Source organism: Molothrus ater, chromosome 1 (assembly GCF_012460135.2).
Source record: "Molothrus ater isolate BHLD 08-10-18 breed brown headed cowbird chromosome 1, BPBGC_Mater_1.1, whole genome shotgun sequence".
NCBI lineage: Eukaryota > Metazoa > Chordata > Aves > Passeriformes > Icteridae > Molothrus > Molothrus ater.
In genome coordinates, this window is record NC_050478.2 from 60,462,020 (window position 1) to 60,478,377 (window position 16,358).

General features: G+C 39.7%; 1 protein-coding gene across 1 annotated transcript in view; it reads left to right on the forward strand.

Annotated features, from left to right (window-relative positions):
* KIAA0319 (KIAA0319 ortholog) overlaps positions 1-16,358 on the forward strand; it is a 56,870-nt gene that overhangs the window by 7,811 nt on the left and 32,701 nt on the right. The window contains 3 exon segments of the mRNA XM_036379280.2: positions 3,988-4,152; positions 13,314-13,663; positions 13,666-14,082. Coding sequence (XP_036235173.1) covers positions 4,104-4,152; positions 13,314-13,663; positions 13,666-14,082 — 816 coding nt within the window. The 5' untranslated portion in view covers positions 3,988-4,103.

Genomic DNA, 16,358 nt, shown 5'->3' on the forward strand with positions numbered 1-16,358 from the left:
TAAATTTTAATGTGTCTTGTGTTTGTGTGATGAAACTTGCACTTGTGTGGAACAGAAAAGTATCATGGGGAAGATAAGAGGAGCATTGCATGCACACACTGCAGCACTGTTTACTGTTTTAACAGTTTAAGAAGGCACACAGTGTCTGGTAGCTTTGTTCTCATCTGTGGGTCAGAAGCCGGGCACTGAATTGTGACTGGGTGTGCTTTGTGTCTGAGCTTGATCCTAATATCAGGAAGCACAAGCTAGTGTTGCAGTGAATGTGAGCTCTTTTATTATGTGGATATTAAACATCAGTAGATGTGGAGCCACAATGGAGCATGGGAGGACACAGTGCTGCTTTTGTGCATTCACTGTATCCTCACATGGTGTGTCCCATCAGGATTCAGTGAAGATTGTACATGTGGTACAAAGTCTACCATTTTGCAGCTTTGTTAAGTCATGTTTTCTTAATATAAATTTAAAAACAAAAAAAAAGCCAAAACAAACCCAAAAAACCCCAAAACTATAAAAAAAATCACAAACAAACACAACATAAACCAAATCAAACAAAATTCCAAACAAACAAACAAACAAAACACCCAAACCAAAACACACAACCAAATCTATGACCCTTTGCTTCAGGAACTTTTGTTTCTGAATCTGGGACAAGTAACATTGAAAAAGTCTGGATCATTTGCACCATCTCTCAGTGTTTTTCTTAGTGTTGCTAAAATGTGGACTATCTTGTAAGTGTTGCTGTCATGTGGACTCCTCAGGGAATTGTTCTATGGTAAAAAGAAGCTGCTACTTGTCTCTTTTTAGTGGCAGTGAGATTGTAGAGTTGGCCTTGCAGAGGAAAAGACCTGTTAAATAAATAAAATATTTTTCCGCCTCTGGTTGTGGTTAATTTTTACCTTGTGATGTTCTGATACCAAGCCTGATGCATTTTTCCTTAGGCTAAAGAACTAAAAGTCTCTCTTAGGCATCTGGTCCATTTAGCTGTTTCTGGGAATGGGTGAAGGTTACAGCAAATGCACAGTATCTCAGAAACCTTTATCTGCAGTAGTAGGTTCTTCTGCAAATTGTGATTTTTTTGTGGCTAACAACTTTTCCAAATCTAGAAGGATTTCTATAGAAACAAGAAAAAGGCTGTATGTGAAATTGTGATCTTACCATAATAATCTCTTCTATCTCTCAAGGATGAAGTATTTGGGGTTTGTGCTAATAAGATGGGGATATTTAGTAGGAACATAGCATACTTCTGCTACTCTGTTTTTTCTCAAAATCCACAGAAATGTTTCAAAAACCATTGCAAGATGAAGCCTGTAAACATTTTACACTCTGTATATCTTTCTGGTTTAGTTTGAGTGTCTGAAATAAAGCACCAAATAAAAATAATCACTTTGAGTAATGTGTTAGATGACACATTGTTACATGGGCAAGTGTATGCTGCTCGATTCAGCTTAAGGAAAGGCTTAAGAAGCCATCTCTCTTCAGCTGGAGATCAGTCTGCATAACTGAGATTCTGGATAAATAGACTTTCTCATGGTGAAGGTGACCATATACTGGCAGATTGTCCAGGAAGGTTGTGGAGTCTCCATCCTCAGAGATACTGGATCTGTCTGGACGTGGTCCTTGGAAGCCAGCTCCAGGCTACCCCGCTTGAGCTGAGGGGTGTGGATAAGGTATCTACAGAAGTCCCTTCTAACCCTAACCATTGTGTGGATGGGTTGTGTTAATCTTCATAATTCATTTCAGTGTGAAATTAAGCAATTCCGTTCGCATCACCTTTACAGTGAAATCAAAATACAAGGTTCCATGTTGTGGGACCTTCAGGACTGACACTTTCCCTCTTGTGCAAAAGTGCTCATTTCTCTTCAGTTGCCAATGATCCTGTACCTTGACCCTGCTCAGTGGCTATTTCAGTGGCTGCATAAGTGGATCGTTTAGAATGACTTGGCCTAAAGAAAATAAGAACTTTTGGTCTTTGTCTGCTACAAAACTAAGATTAAAGTATATGGAATATATTATAGTATATTAATAAGGTTATAGTTAATAGAAGGACAGAAGAGCAATTAGGTAATGCAAGACAGCAAAAAATGGCCCTGTTGCTGAAAATTTCTTATCATAGAAGTAGTACCTGGAAGCATCCAAACAGCCTTTTGCTCTTTCTCAAGTCAAGCCTTACTAAATTTGCTACAGAGGAGCACAGCTCCTCTGGCAGGAATTGCTTCCTGAGAGAACATCTAACAACAGGTATTAAAATAGCATCGTCTTAGAAGCAGTATAATGTGTGTTTGTTTGGGTTTTTGTTGTTTTGGGTTTGTTTTTTTCTAATTGTGAAGCATGGAATAGGTTGGGAGACCACCTTATCCTCACTAAGGCAGCTGCCTTAGGAAGGGGATTTTGTTTTATGTTGGATAGAACGAAACAAGAAGTTGAGGATCAGGCTTTTGGAAAGTTAGTAAGAGTAAGAATAATGCAATGTCTAATATCAGACTTAATTATTTGGAGATACTTACTGTGACATGGGATTTCTGATTTAGTGAAGCAATACAGAGTATGCTGAAATCACAATGCAAAATCCATTATACTTGGCAAAATGTAGCAGTGGCAATATGCAGTTTTATCTGAATACCAATATGATTCCCTTCATTGATTTCTATAATCCCAGCATCACAGCATCCTGTGTCAGAGGAATGGGACATATGGGTTGAAGCTAGCTCAAGCCCATTGCTGTCTTTTAGATTTTTTTGCTAGTTGTTTAGTTTTTATACTCTGTATCAGGTTAAGCGACCTGTTCGTGTTCACTTGGCTTGTGCTGGTCCAGCTTCCTCAGGGAGGCAGCCACACTCTTTAGTGAGCTAACTGGGGGAAATATTTATTCCATCAGTTGATCCACTCAGCTTTTGATAGAACTCCTAATATCTAAAACAAACAACTGGTCCCTTTTGTCTTGAGATAAATACATGTCTTGCTTTGCAAAAGCTGTGGTCAGTCACAGAAGTGCAAGTTGCAGATCAGAGTCCAGTTGTTTGTGTGACTTAAACACATGCCACCTATAAAGGATCCCTTTTCAGAGAGCAAAAGTCCAACTGCTGAGCTGCTAGGGTTTCTAATCTAGTTCAGTCAGCCCTGGCTTGTCTAAGTAACTTACTTTTCCTTTTGCAAGGGAAAAACCTAGGCGGTTTTTCATCATATAAAATTATGTGTGGCAAGGAACCTGCCAAGAACAGCCAGTTAGCAGCATTTCTATCACATGTAGATATAGGCAGCTGAAATATGAAAGTCATGTAATGAATGTGTGATACTCTGCCTTGAAAAGGGCTGTTCACTGAAAAAAACCCTACCTGTGTTTTCATTTACACAAGTGTTTCTTGGTCAAGCATCCATTTAGGATCCTTTATGTGGGGGGAGTTTGGCTAAACTGGTTTTTTTTGTTGCATGAGTCTTGCATGAGTAATGTTGCTTTGAACTATTCATTCCTTACATCTATTTGTTGCTCAGGATACCTTACTTGGAGAATTTAGTGTCCTGACAAGGGATGTCTCCCTAGAAATTCTGGAGTAGTGTCTGCTTGCATTGCCTTGATAGCTGGGAAAGAATAGCTTGAGCACTCAAAAGCTGACTTAACACTGCATGGATTTTAGCATGGAGAATGCTGTCTGTGATTCCTTGGTTAAAATTACCTGCTAGTTTAAAGTCACAGCTAAACCAGGGTCTGGATAACTGCAGACAGAGAATTTGTGGGGTTTGAGGTACTGGAGGCCAAGAGTGCAAATATTTCTAGGGTGTTTCTGTATCTCTAGAGAAAGAGATTTCCAGGTAGGTAATTTGTTCTGTATCTTCAGCATGCCTGATCTACTATGTCATCCATCAAGAAGTCAGGAAGTAATGATAAAGCCTGCATGTCACCTGTCTATTGTCTTTAACTTTGACATTCTAATTAATTCTAATTCTAATGCTCACATCTGACCTAATTTTTTCCTGTGCTATCTGTTTCAGTGCTTGATGGCCACAGCAGGGCACTAAACAATATTAGAAAAAAACCCCAGCATTAAGACCTATAATTCCCACACCACTGGCTGGAAAAGCGGTTGTCACTGCCTTCCTGGTGCAGCATGGCATTTGGACCTGGTGTACTCTGCCTGTTCCTATGGACAATAACAGGTAGGAGTACTTCTTCTGTGTCTGAATCATCCAGACAGAACAAATGAATTTAATACTCCTGAAGTGTGTATACAGCTGTGAAATAAATATGAATAAGGCAAAAGTTGGGAAATGCTGTGATTCCTCAGTGGTAAAAGCTTTGGTAAGTTACAACTTTGTAAGTTGCAAGGGAGGAAAGCAGTTGTGAGTAGATGTTTGAAGCCAGTTTCAGCAGGCTGCTTTGGGGGAGATGCATAGGGTGAGAGTGGGTGGTGGGAGGGTTCAAAGAGGTTTCCCTCTTTTTCACTTCCAGGAGAGCAATTGAGGAATAATGTGTTGCTTGCATTGTGAGCTACATTTTTGTTCTGAATTTTTATATATGAGTAGCATGGTTCACATCTCTCACCTCATCATACTCTCTACAAACATATCTATCCTTTCAAAAAAACACAGGAAAGTCCTGTAAGTTTCTGCTTCAGCCACAGGAATAGGTAATTTATTTGCATAAGCAGACAGATGAAGAATGATTAATACTGCCTCTGTCAGAGAGAGACTTAATCTGGTGCAGGTAGTTTTGATATTGTAACTGAAGAAAAATATATTAAGAAGTGGGGTTTATTTCCTTAAAAAAATATTGTTTGAATTCTATCTCTGGTGGTACTGGTAGTATCCATATTAGCAGAAATTGAGAAAATAATGCACCACTGTCTGACTCTCACTTTGAGCTGTTTCATGAGGGAGAGACTTGCTTAATATGCTAAAGCTTAAATTGACTGCTGAATTTGGAAAAGTTGGATTAAAGGGGATGGATATTAGCCTACAGCTGAGGGGGATAGTCATTACCTATGTCTGAGCTTGTAGGTGGTGTTTGAGGTAGTCGTCAAGATCACCGTGAGGATCTCATAGTGCCAAGCTTTTTGAAGAGAACATGGAGCTGAGTTTTTTGTTGCTGTAGTGAAGAAGTGTGCCTTTTGTAAATAAAATCCTCTCCTGTGAGATACTGAGTACCTGCTGTACGGTCTATGCTAGCATCTTTAGGGAAAAAAAAAAAAACAAAGCAACTTCAGCAGAAGACAGTAATGTGCAGTAAATACTGAAATTTGCCTGTAGAGAATGTCACAGTTTCATGCTTGTGATAATACTGTTAAATGTTAGCAGATTAGAACATCTTCCACATGCATATAGGAAGTTATCTGTTTTAATTGCAAATTTGCTATGCTCTCTTTGCTTATCTGAGAACAAGACCATTGCTCTCAAAATGCTGGCTGTATTTCAAGCCTCTGCCTGTATCTCAACTACCAGTTCACAGTGTTTAGAGGATAATATAACCTAATAGCTCATATTATTTTAGTAAAAATGTTAGTATTTATTTCCATCTCAGTAATTTGTGGTATTTTAGTACAATTAATATTAAACTGGGAGGTTCCTGCTAAGTTCCGGGATTTGCTTACTACAGTGTATCAGTAAATACTTACCTTTTCTAAGTCAAAAGGACTTCTTTTCAGTGCAGGCTTTAAAGTGAATTGACTGACACTCAGGAATTTGCTAGATGTTTATTCTGCAGGTTTTTTCTGCACATGAGCTTGTGCTTTTAAAAGCTACCTTTTCTTTAAAAAAAACCCCCAAGTTATCTCAACACTTGCTTTAATTTAAGATAATGAGAAGACTGACTTAATATAGGAAAGAAAGGCTCGATACTCCATCACCGAGGGAAGAGAAAAACAGCCTCACTGATGAATAATGTTGGAAGGATATTGAAAAATGTGCTCTGGTTCATTAAAAGACATTGAGGTGGGCTACTCTGTCCTGTTTAGGTAATGTTTACTTAGTTTTATTTCATGCATGATAGTTTTTGACTAATAGTGTTTTACTGCTTCTAATGAATGTGTGGGTTGACCTTTGCTGGCTGCCAGGAACACAACAAGTCACTCTATCACTTCCCTTTCTCAGCAAGATAGAAGAGAAAAATAAGATTAAAAACTCCATGGACTGAGATTGAGACAGGTCATGTCTCATTCATGTACCTGTTACAGTCAAGAGCTGACAAAACTTGACTTAGTGAAATTTATTTAATTTATTGTCAATTAAGCAGAGCAGGATAATGAGAAGTAAGAACTACTATAGAAACACCTTGCCCTCACTTCTCCCATCTTTCTATATTCAACTTTGCTCCCAATTATTCTTTCTTCTTTCCGTGAGCAGCTCAGAAAATCAGGGACTGAAGGTTGCAATTAGTTCATAATGCTTCCACTCTGTTGCTGCTTTTTCCTCACCCTTTCCCTACTCCAGTATGGGGTCTTTCCCATTGGCTCAAATTCTTCAAGAACTACACTACCATGGGTCCTTTTCACATGAAAGTCCTTCAGGTACAGGCTGTTCCAGCATGGATCCCCTGTGGGGTCACAGGTCCTGCTGGAAAATGTGTTTCTGTATGGACTCCTCTTCATGGGCTTGTGATTCAGGCCAGGAGCCTGCTCCAGCCTGGGTTTTTCAAGGGTTCACAACTACCTTCCAGGCTTACCCACGTGGTTCAAGGTGGGGTCCTCCATGGGCTTTAGGGCTGGGTATCTGCTTCAGTGTGGATCTCCATGGACCGCAGCAGGACAATGAAGCAGTGAATCACCATTGTTTTTACCACAGCTGCAGGGGAATCCCTCCACTGGCACTGGACCACCTCCTACCCCTTCTTCAGTGACCTTGCTGTATACAGCATGGCTTTTCTCACATTTTCTTGCTCCTCTCTCCTGCCTGCTGCACTTGTGCCAGATTTTTTGCCTCTTTGTAAAACCTTATCACAGAGGAGCTGCCACCATCCATTTGGTTCAGCCTTGGCCAGTTGTGAGTCAGTCTTGTAACAGGTTCTGTCCTGACATGGGGCATTTTCTGGTGTCTTCTCACAAAGATATTCTGGCAGTCAATTTCCCCCTGCCCCAACTACCAAGATGTGCCACATAAACCTAATTGATACAGATATCCATCACTGACAAATGTGCATGCCTCTCAGGAGGCTTGAGGTGAGTGTAGCAATAGGTATGAGTGGGTACCATGCCTCTGTCACTCAACATCTCATGCATTTTGGGTGATTGATTTCCAAAATCTCTGGATGCAGCTCCTAATTTATCCATATACATATTCCTTAGTGTGCTTATAATCTTGTTTCAGTTTTTTGAATCCATTCATTGATGAAAGCAGCATATATTGAAATACATTTCAATTATCCTGGCCATTAATTAATGTTTTTTTGCTAATGTATCAATTTCTTTTTTCTCTATGAGAGAGAGGAGACATTGTTTTCCAGCACAGAAAAGTGAGTTTACTTTGCAACTGGGAGTCCAGGATCTTGGAAGCAATTAAGTCTAGCTCTCATCTTGAGCAGGCATATTTAATTTGGCATTTGAAGCAGACCTTGTAAATACTGCTGTTAAAATGCATTTCTGCAAATATTGTCAATAGCATTCTCATGGCTGACTCTTGGTTTGGTCATATGTGTGTGCGTGTTGTGTGCTTTGTTTTGAGATTAGCCACTCCAACAAAAATATAAACAGCAATTACCAGGTAATTGCAGTCATAGGTCTTGTGTCATCTGGTCTCCTGTTTTCAAGTCCACCTAGCCCAGATGTAGATTATATGACCTCCCAGATTCCTTGATAACCTTCAATGTCCTTTTATTTACTTGATAAAACTTTGATAACCAATGTCCTTTTATTTACTCTAGCAAAAGGTGTTTCTAAATATATTACAAGCCCTCAATTTTCAACACTTTTCACTACTACTGGTCTTGGACTTTGAAAAAGATTAATACCCTTTTCTTCCTACATGTCTAACATGTAAAGCCCAAGCCAGGAGTGTCAAGGAACACTTTACGATGTGGGTGCGCCTTTGAAATGACAGTGGAACCACTGCCCTGGGGTCATGGTGCATTCTTTGTTACTTAAACTACCATGCCTAGATGTTCTAGTGTCCTGGTTCACACAGGTCTTTCCAGAGATACAGGGTGGTGTAGTGCTTGATTACAATCTCTGAGATCATAGTGAGTTACACCATATGCCAGGTTAGTTCACATTGTCCATGCCTCCATTGGAAGTGATCTGGTATTTCCTTGTGGAGGGATGCAATAGTTGCAGCTGTGCATCTACCCTTCTGTTTTCTTAATATTTTTTCCCCCTTCTTTTTAAATAGCACTTAGTTGATTTATCAGTGACAAACAGGGAATATGACAATTGATGGAATGAAAACAATACTTGGAAAGGATGATCAGACCCACTGAACTAATTATGATGCCTTGACAGATTCTGGACAAAAGAAGTGTGAAGGCTGCTGTAATGACCATAAAGGCTTTGCAAATCATTATTTGCAGATGTTTACTGTTGATAGTCTTTGTTATCGCATATGTATCTGTGTTTAAAGACCTGAGAGACAACCTCAGGGCAGCCTGAAGTAAAAGAATGAAAGTGCTTTCATGGTGTGGAGGGATGTTAGCTGCTGCTAGAGGAACCAATGCAGTAAAATTTCAGCTGTTGAAATGTTCCGATGTCAGTGCTACTGCTTTTCTGGTTTCAAGGACAGTACCCTCTGTAGGGCATTACCAAAGGTGATTGAGTATAAGCCTTTTTCATCATTTATGATATGAAGTGTGCTTTGCAGGGGTTTATAGCTCTGCTGTGGAAATTATCTCTAGCTTGAAAATTGGAATTTTACTTTCTCCTCTTAGATGACTGTAACTAAAATTAAAAACTTACTTTAATTTTGCTTCCAGAAACTTATCAAAATTGTTTCAGTGTGTTATAATGGTAGTAGGAAAAAACAAAACTTATTTTTTACTGATGCGATGTCTTTCATCTCAAAATTCACCAAATGAGATAAAAGTTACTTGAATAGATTTTAAAAAGGATCACTAAGCCTAAAAACAGAATAGAACTAGTTTGCTGCTAAAAGAGAGTAGATGGAGCATATGGCAAGAAAACAGGGACAATCCTACTCTTCCTGTAGCAAAATGCTATAGGATCCTCCATGCTCAGGTAGAGGCTTTTAGGCTGTGAGAATAATGTGCTATGTGGGCTCTCAATGTTGTGCTGCCAGAGAAAAGGTAATGGGATTCTGGTCAAATGTGATGATTCTTGGTGCAGGGTCTGAATCTGAGCTTTTCTCTATTACTGTACATTTCCTTTTGCCACTTCTTTCTGCTTCTTCTTACAGTGCTTGCTGCTAGGGAAAGCAAGCAGAGTGGATAGTTCTGCTGGGGTGATGAGCTGTGATGACCTAAGTGTTAGTACATGGTCAATTTTTTACTGACTCTCTAAAGAATACTTGCTGGCAAATCTTTCAAGTGCTCATGGCTGTGTGAGCACGTGTGGTGGTGTTTGCAGGGGTCCCAGAGCCGAGGGAAGAGATGAGAATCTTGACTCCATTTTTCAGAAGGCTGAAAAAATTATTATTTTATGATATATTTAAAATTTATTATTTTATGATATATTTTATATTATAAGAAAATTATGTATTAAAACTATACTAAAGAATAGAAGAAAGGATTTCATCAGAAGGCTTGAAAGGAATGGAAAGGAATGATAATGAAATCTCCTGACTGACCAGAGAGTCTGAGAGAGCTGGACTTTGATTGGCCATTAGTTAAAAACAATCACATGAGACCAATCAAAGATGCCCCTTATGCATTCCACAGCAGCAAAACATGGAGAAGCTGAAGCTTCTCAGCTTCTCAGGAGAAAAGATCCTGGCAAAAGTATTTTTCATAAAATATGTCTGTGACAAGCATGGGGGAGAGAAACTCTTAGGTTTCCTTGTCCACTTGAGGAAGGGTCTCCAGCCAGCCGCAACAGGGGAACAGCTGTGTTCCCAATGGGCTCCTGACATCAATGGACTCATGCTCCAAGACGTGAAGGAGCAGAAGTGTGAAGCTCAAAGAAACGTATGGATGTTCCCTCATTAAAAGAGTGAATCTCTTTAAAATGAAACTGTATTCCACACTGTGACTCTGTTAGGATTTTGGTAGGGGATACAGGTTGGGTTTTTTTTTAATGGTAACCATCTTGCCTGACTAGGTCTCTGGATATGTCAGTGTTGTCCTGCTGTAGATGTAACAGGGTGCAGCTAAGAGCGAGGGAAACACTTTGCTTGCAGAAGTTTTAGGCTTTTGACTTATGTTCCAGAGGGTTTTGGGGGGTTTAAATAAAGGGAATCAGTCTTCCTATTGGTAACTTGAATGAGTTCTTCTGAAACAGAATTGCATGATGCTGGGTTTTGCCATTAGTGGTCGGAGTAGAACAGAGGTTTAATAACTGAGATAAGTTTATTAAAATAAAATAGTTGTGCTGTGATCTCACACAGTGGGTAGTACTGTGACAGATACAAATGTTACTAAGTGACCTTTTATATTGCACACCTTCAGTTAATTTTCTATATAAGCTAATTTTCTAAATAAGAGACCTCGCTATCTCTGAGTCCACTGCAGACTGGAGATGAGATGTAAGTGAATATGAAATTAGAGATCAGATCAAGTTCACTCCAAGTAAATCATACATATTTTTCATGTGAAGTAGACGCACCCAGTATGAGGCCAAAAGAGCTTGATGAATTCATCCTTTCTTGCACACCTACTGCTACAATTCAGCTCAGGTGTAATGCTAGATAAAGCAAGATGAAACTTCCATTACTTTGAGATTTTTTTCTGCTCCTTGTTGGGATGAAACCTTCTCACATTTGCAAAAGCAGGTAGCCAAGGTTTGTGGCTAGGTTGCGTACTTGGGGAGATCTAGGTTCAAAGTCATGTATCATCTTAGAAATATGCTGCACAAGTTTCTCTCTATGGTTAAAAAAGCACCATGAATCTTGAGGGATGTTGACACTGCAGTGTGATAACTGATGTGTCAAACTGAAAGTGGTGCAGTGAGATTTGAAGTTGATTGAGGACTTGAAGCCTGGCCTCACGTTAGAGCTGTGGAGTGTCCCAGTTGTGTAGGCCTGTCTCTTAAGCAAAAACTATTGGTCATTCTGTTCTGAGCAAATAAATAGTGAAACTTTCAGTTTGTTTTTTTTTTAACATACTCTTCACGTTCTGTTTCAGGAATAAGTTAAAGAAGTGGGGGTGATGAAAACAGCCATCAAAGGAGCTTTTTGGCCCACATTAATAGTGCTGTTCCTAAAGTATTCATTGCAATGATTTGTTGCTGACCTGATATTACACATTTGCACAGAGTCATGTTTCTGTTTTCCCTTTTTAAAGGCCTGTTACTCATCTCTCTACTGATTTATGGGATTAACTAAATGCATTTGAGCTGCAAAAAGACAGAATGGTTGAATGGGATGCCTGACTCCTATACTTCATTTTAACCCAGACTTTTTCTGGCTCCCCTGTTCTAAGTTGTGCAGACAACTTAAACAAAAGACTTGTGGTGGCAATTCTGAGTCTCTGCCACCGTCTTATGTTCTTGGAGGTAAAAGGGAATGTAGAGAAAATGTTTATATGCAGTGTAACAGAAAAAAAATGCAGAAATCTTGAGCATCTTCTGGGTACAGATAAGGATACGTCATGTTTGGGCTGTATAAGAACAGGATAGGTTGTTTTAAGTGCTTGTTTCCCTGGGTAGATTTTTTTCACTGAAAGTGTAAAGTGGAACAGTTGACAGCATCCTAGTTCTGTGTGAAGGAGCAGCTGCAGTCAGAAAAATGGTTCTTGAAGTTCTTATCCTTTTTGTCAGCTTCCTATTCAGCTATATTTTTGCATATCATCAATCTTCTTTAAAATTTATTTCATTTCATGTTTTTCCTTACCCCACACAGCCAGCTCTGCAAAACCATCATACCATCTTGCCCTCTCTGTCCCTCAGTATATTGTGCAATTTTTTTGTTTGTTTGATTTGGGTTTGTTTGGTTTTTTGCATTGAACTAACCTACTTTGCAAGCTTTACATTCTTCCCAGGCAGTTTGATTCTGCACATATATTTTGGTAGCCATATTCAGACCATGTATTGTGAAGGAGTGTGCTGCAGTTCAGCCCAGATGAGGTGGTGGGAACTGTAATGTGGTGCTGGAGAATCTCTGCATCTCATATTCTGACCTAACCCCTATTGCCAGCCTATTCCTACTCCTTGATTTCATTTTTCCTATTGTGAATAATGAGGTACAAAGCAAGCAAAGTCAGCTTTGTCTTCCATTCCTGTGTTAGCTCCACAGTGGGGTCACATTTGTTTTCATTCATTGAGATAGCAATTCCAGTTGAAAACGAAAGAGAATAATTTTCTGGCTTTACTCAACTTTCTTGAAACATAATCAGATTTTAGGGAGAAGAATTATGAAGAGCAGTTATAAGCAGGGAAAAAACACCTAGAAAAGATGTTAAAAACTGACTGGAATATGCAATATGTTGATTCATGCTTTTTTTGACCATTTCACTCTCAGTCTGTAATGTGCTATGAAAATAATTCCAATGTCATGTTAAAAAATTTCAGTGTTACTGGAAATGAAGGAAAGAGCTCCATACTGGAGCAAGCTCTTGGGTTTTCACATGAACTTGTGGGTAAAGCAGCAGAAGTTTGAGAAATTGATCCAGGTTTTATATTAAGATCAGTGAGTATGTTGGGGTGAGGAACTCTTCATGACATTAAGATGAGATGGCAAATCTTTCTCCTATTTAGAGTTTTGCTCCCTTTTCTCTCAAGTGAAAAAATGACCTGTTACAGCATCTTATTTGAGTTTTGTTTCTAAACATGTTTCTAAAGATTCCAGTCGGAACATGCTGCGGAAGTAATGAAGATACCACATGGTTTTGGGTTTTTTTGGTGGGTTTTTTTGGTTTTTTGTTTATGTTTTGTTTTTTTTTTTTTGTATTGTTTTGTTTTTTTGGTGTTGTATTTTTTTTTTATTCTCTGCTCTTTTCTTGTTTTTAAGTGTTGGCAATTTGCTTTTATCTCTATGTATTTGAATTGTAGCACAGGAGTAAAAGTTACTTCTGCAAAATATGTCAAGGTCCTACACTGAAAAATCCTCAAAGGAAAATTTTTACTGGAAAGGGACATGCTTAAAAAAGTAGTGATGATGTTAGTGAAAGGAAATGCGCTCTTTTAAACAGAATACCATGTGTCTCTATCTTGAAAGCTATTTATGGTCACAATAAACTCTATTATCACTTGGATGTAGTGCTGTGCCTTATGTTGGTGGTGTTGTTGCAGGTTCCAGTTGTGAGCAGTGCAGAGAAGGAGCCACATACTCAGGTGCCGTAATATCTCCCAACTTAGAAACCACTAAAATCATGCGAGTTCCTCACGCTTTGTCCGTGTCCGACTGCATCGCAGCGTGCTGTGACCTCTCTGGTTGTGACTTGTCCTGGATGTTTGAACGACGCTGTTACATCGTCAACTGCCAACACAAGGACAATTGTGAGCCTAAAAAAATTGAAACTGTCCAGTCCTACCTTACCTTTGTGCTGAGGCCTTCCCAGAGGCCAGCCTCACTGCTAGGGCTTGGGCAAGTGATCCCAAGTATGGTCCACTCTGTAGGAGTCCAGAATGAGCCGTCAGAGAAGTGAGCAGCCTGAAGAAGCTGTCTCTGCTTGGCAAAGATCCCAGCCTTGAGGAGATACCTGAATACATTGATGATTATAAAGAGTTGGAGCAGGACCCCTTTCAGGTGGGCATCAAAAATGAGCAGAAGGACAGTATGGATTATGCTGACTGGGGCCTGATAGTGGCAGGTGAAAATGGCTTCAACACTTCCACGGGTGATGATGGAGATAACCAGGAAGATTTTGCTGAAAAGAAAGGGGTATCTGGGAAGGTAGAAAGCCTTCTGAATAAAAACAGCTCTGAACTGACTTCTGTCAATGAACACCCCACAGAGAGGTCGTCCCCTCCGGAGATTACACCACTCCCTGGGAAAACATTTGAAAGGGAAGCAGCAGTTCCACTCCTTTCACAACCTGAGGATGCTTTGCAAAAAGAGGTATGTTTGCCCCTAAGGAAGCAGGCTATGGTGAGGCTACTTGGCAATTATTTTAGTTTTCAAATCTTTGAAAATCTTAGGTTATTGCTTTATAATATTACAACTCTCAAATGGCTTACAGTCGTGTTACTGTGTAGAAGAGGCTGAAGGGAAGAGGATTGTCTTAAGAGACAGATGAATCACTAAAGGATTTTTTTTTTTTTTCATCAGATGATAAGGAGTAACGTTCCCTTTAGGGCACTGTGAAGTTTCCTTGAAAGTGTACAAATTAGTGAACCTGGACCTGGTGTTACAGTGTTCTTCATTTCTGACCCCTGGTGACTCACTGGAAGAAGTTAGCAGAGCAGTACTAGCAGACCCTGTGGTATCCAAAGGCCAGAATCAGGGAACATAAGCTCCTCCATCAACAAAATTAGTCCTGCTTCATGGTTTCATGCTACTAATGCACAGTGGTGTTACAGATGTAAGTGCTGAGTTAATTTTTATAATGCTTTTAAAACATGAGAGGGGCATGGAACTTAAGGAGGGATGATAGCAATTTTGGACCATGATGTACAGCTGGATAAAGTGGATAAGGTGTTTCTGTTCTCAGAATCCTTGAGTCTGATAATTAGAAAAATAGGTTAATTACCTAAAATCCAATATCTAAGTCAATATAAGTAAGGTGCACTTATTCTCTGATTATGCCAACTCGTTTGATCAGTTGAGACTCAAGGGGCCTTGGTTTCTTAAGAACGGGGTAGGTTCAGCTGGAAAGTTTAAACAGGCTGTAAATTCAGTATTCCCTGGGTTTGACTCCCCTTGCCAGAGGAAAGAGGAAATTGATCAGTTTTAGCTGACTTGCTCTAAATACCACAAGATTTTGTAACTAGTAAGTATCTCTTGTTGTAAAAATGGTAATTTATTATTGTTACTGTACAGAAGTAAAATGCAAGCAAATAAGAAAGTTGCATGAAATCTGTGACAACTGCAGTTCTGGGAGGGGATGACTGATGTGTGGAGAGCAGCAAGTCATAAGAAACAGATAAAGACTTCAGGTAACTGGAAGGAACCTCTTATTAACAGCCCTGGTCCTCCTGGTGGATTTTAGACACCCCAATACCTACTGGGAGGGCAAGAGAGCAGGGCAAAAGCTGTGCAGAAAGTTTCTGAAGGTTTTTGATAACTTCAAGAAGGTTATTGGTTTGAGTTGTTTCCAGGAGTTGAGAAGGAGAGACTCTGCTGGACCTCACCCTTGCAGGAAACAAAGGATTGGTTAGGGATGCAGGCATGAGGTAGAAGCTCCTAAGAGGGGCAGGAATAAGTGAGGAAGCAGAGTCACAACCATGGGCTGCAGTAGAGCAGTCTTTGGTCTGTTGTGGGATCTGTTTGGAAGAATTGCAAGGGAAATTATTGCCCTGGAGTTAAGTGGGGGCCATGACAGCAGGCTGCTTTTTGAGGACCATCTCCTGTAGAGTCAAGGTAGCCTGTGACTTTTATCACTGACTAAATTGGTCTGGAGTGTATTGGCACAAGTGAGAAGAGATCAGAACTCATTTTCATGTGTATGGAAGAACATTTGAAAATAGAACGAGTGCTGAGGCAAGCTGGTTCTGCAAGCAGAATTGATGATGGGAGACTTGTTTTTAAGAGTTCCTTCCATGCACACTTCCAAATGAGCATAATTAACGTGGAGGTTTAGGTGAGAAGAGTAGATATTGGTTGTTTTTTTCTTAGCATGCAAAAAATATGTATATATGTACATATGAAGAGTATGAGAACAAAGTAGACTGTCACTGCTAATAAAATTTAGAGTGACATTCTGTCATGCACTAGTGGTGCAGTTAGTCCTAGCACAGGGCAATAGCTGAGCTAAAATAAAGGACATCCAACCACTGCTATACTAAGCTCGTCTCCCATATTTCCTTCCATCTGCAAGGGAAAACTTGCAAGCATCTTTTAGTTGCTGCCTGTGTAGTGTGGTGGAAATCAAGCCACACCAAGAACCTGCAGTAGCTCTGTGCTCCACTATATTTGTTCTATATTATACTTTAGGTATGCAGTAAGACTTGAAACTTGTTTCCATTGCATTTTGCTGTCTAATGGAAGAGCCATTAGCACGGTGCTAATCTTTAGCTAATTGTCAGGATCCATGCTGACTGAACTGCTTATGCCTTGTGCCTTAGAGGAGTCATAAAACTTCAAGTTCACCTAAACTATGTGTCAGAGCTGAGCAAGTTTGTTCCCTGTCTCTAAGGGATCATGTGAATACTATTTTATGAAAGTTGAGATTTCAC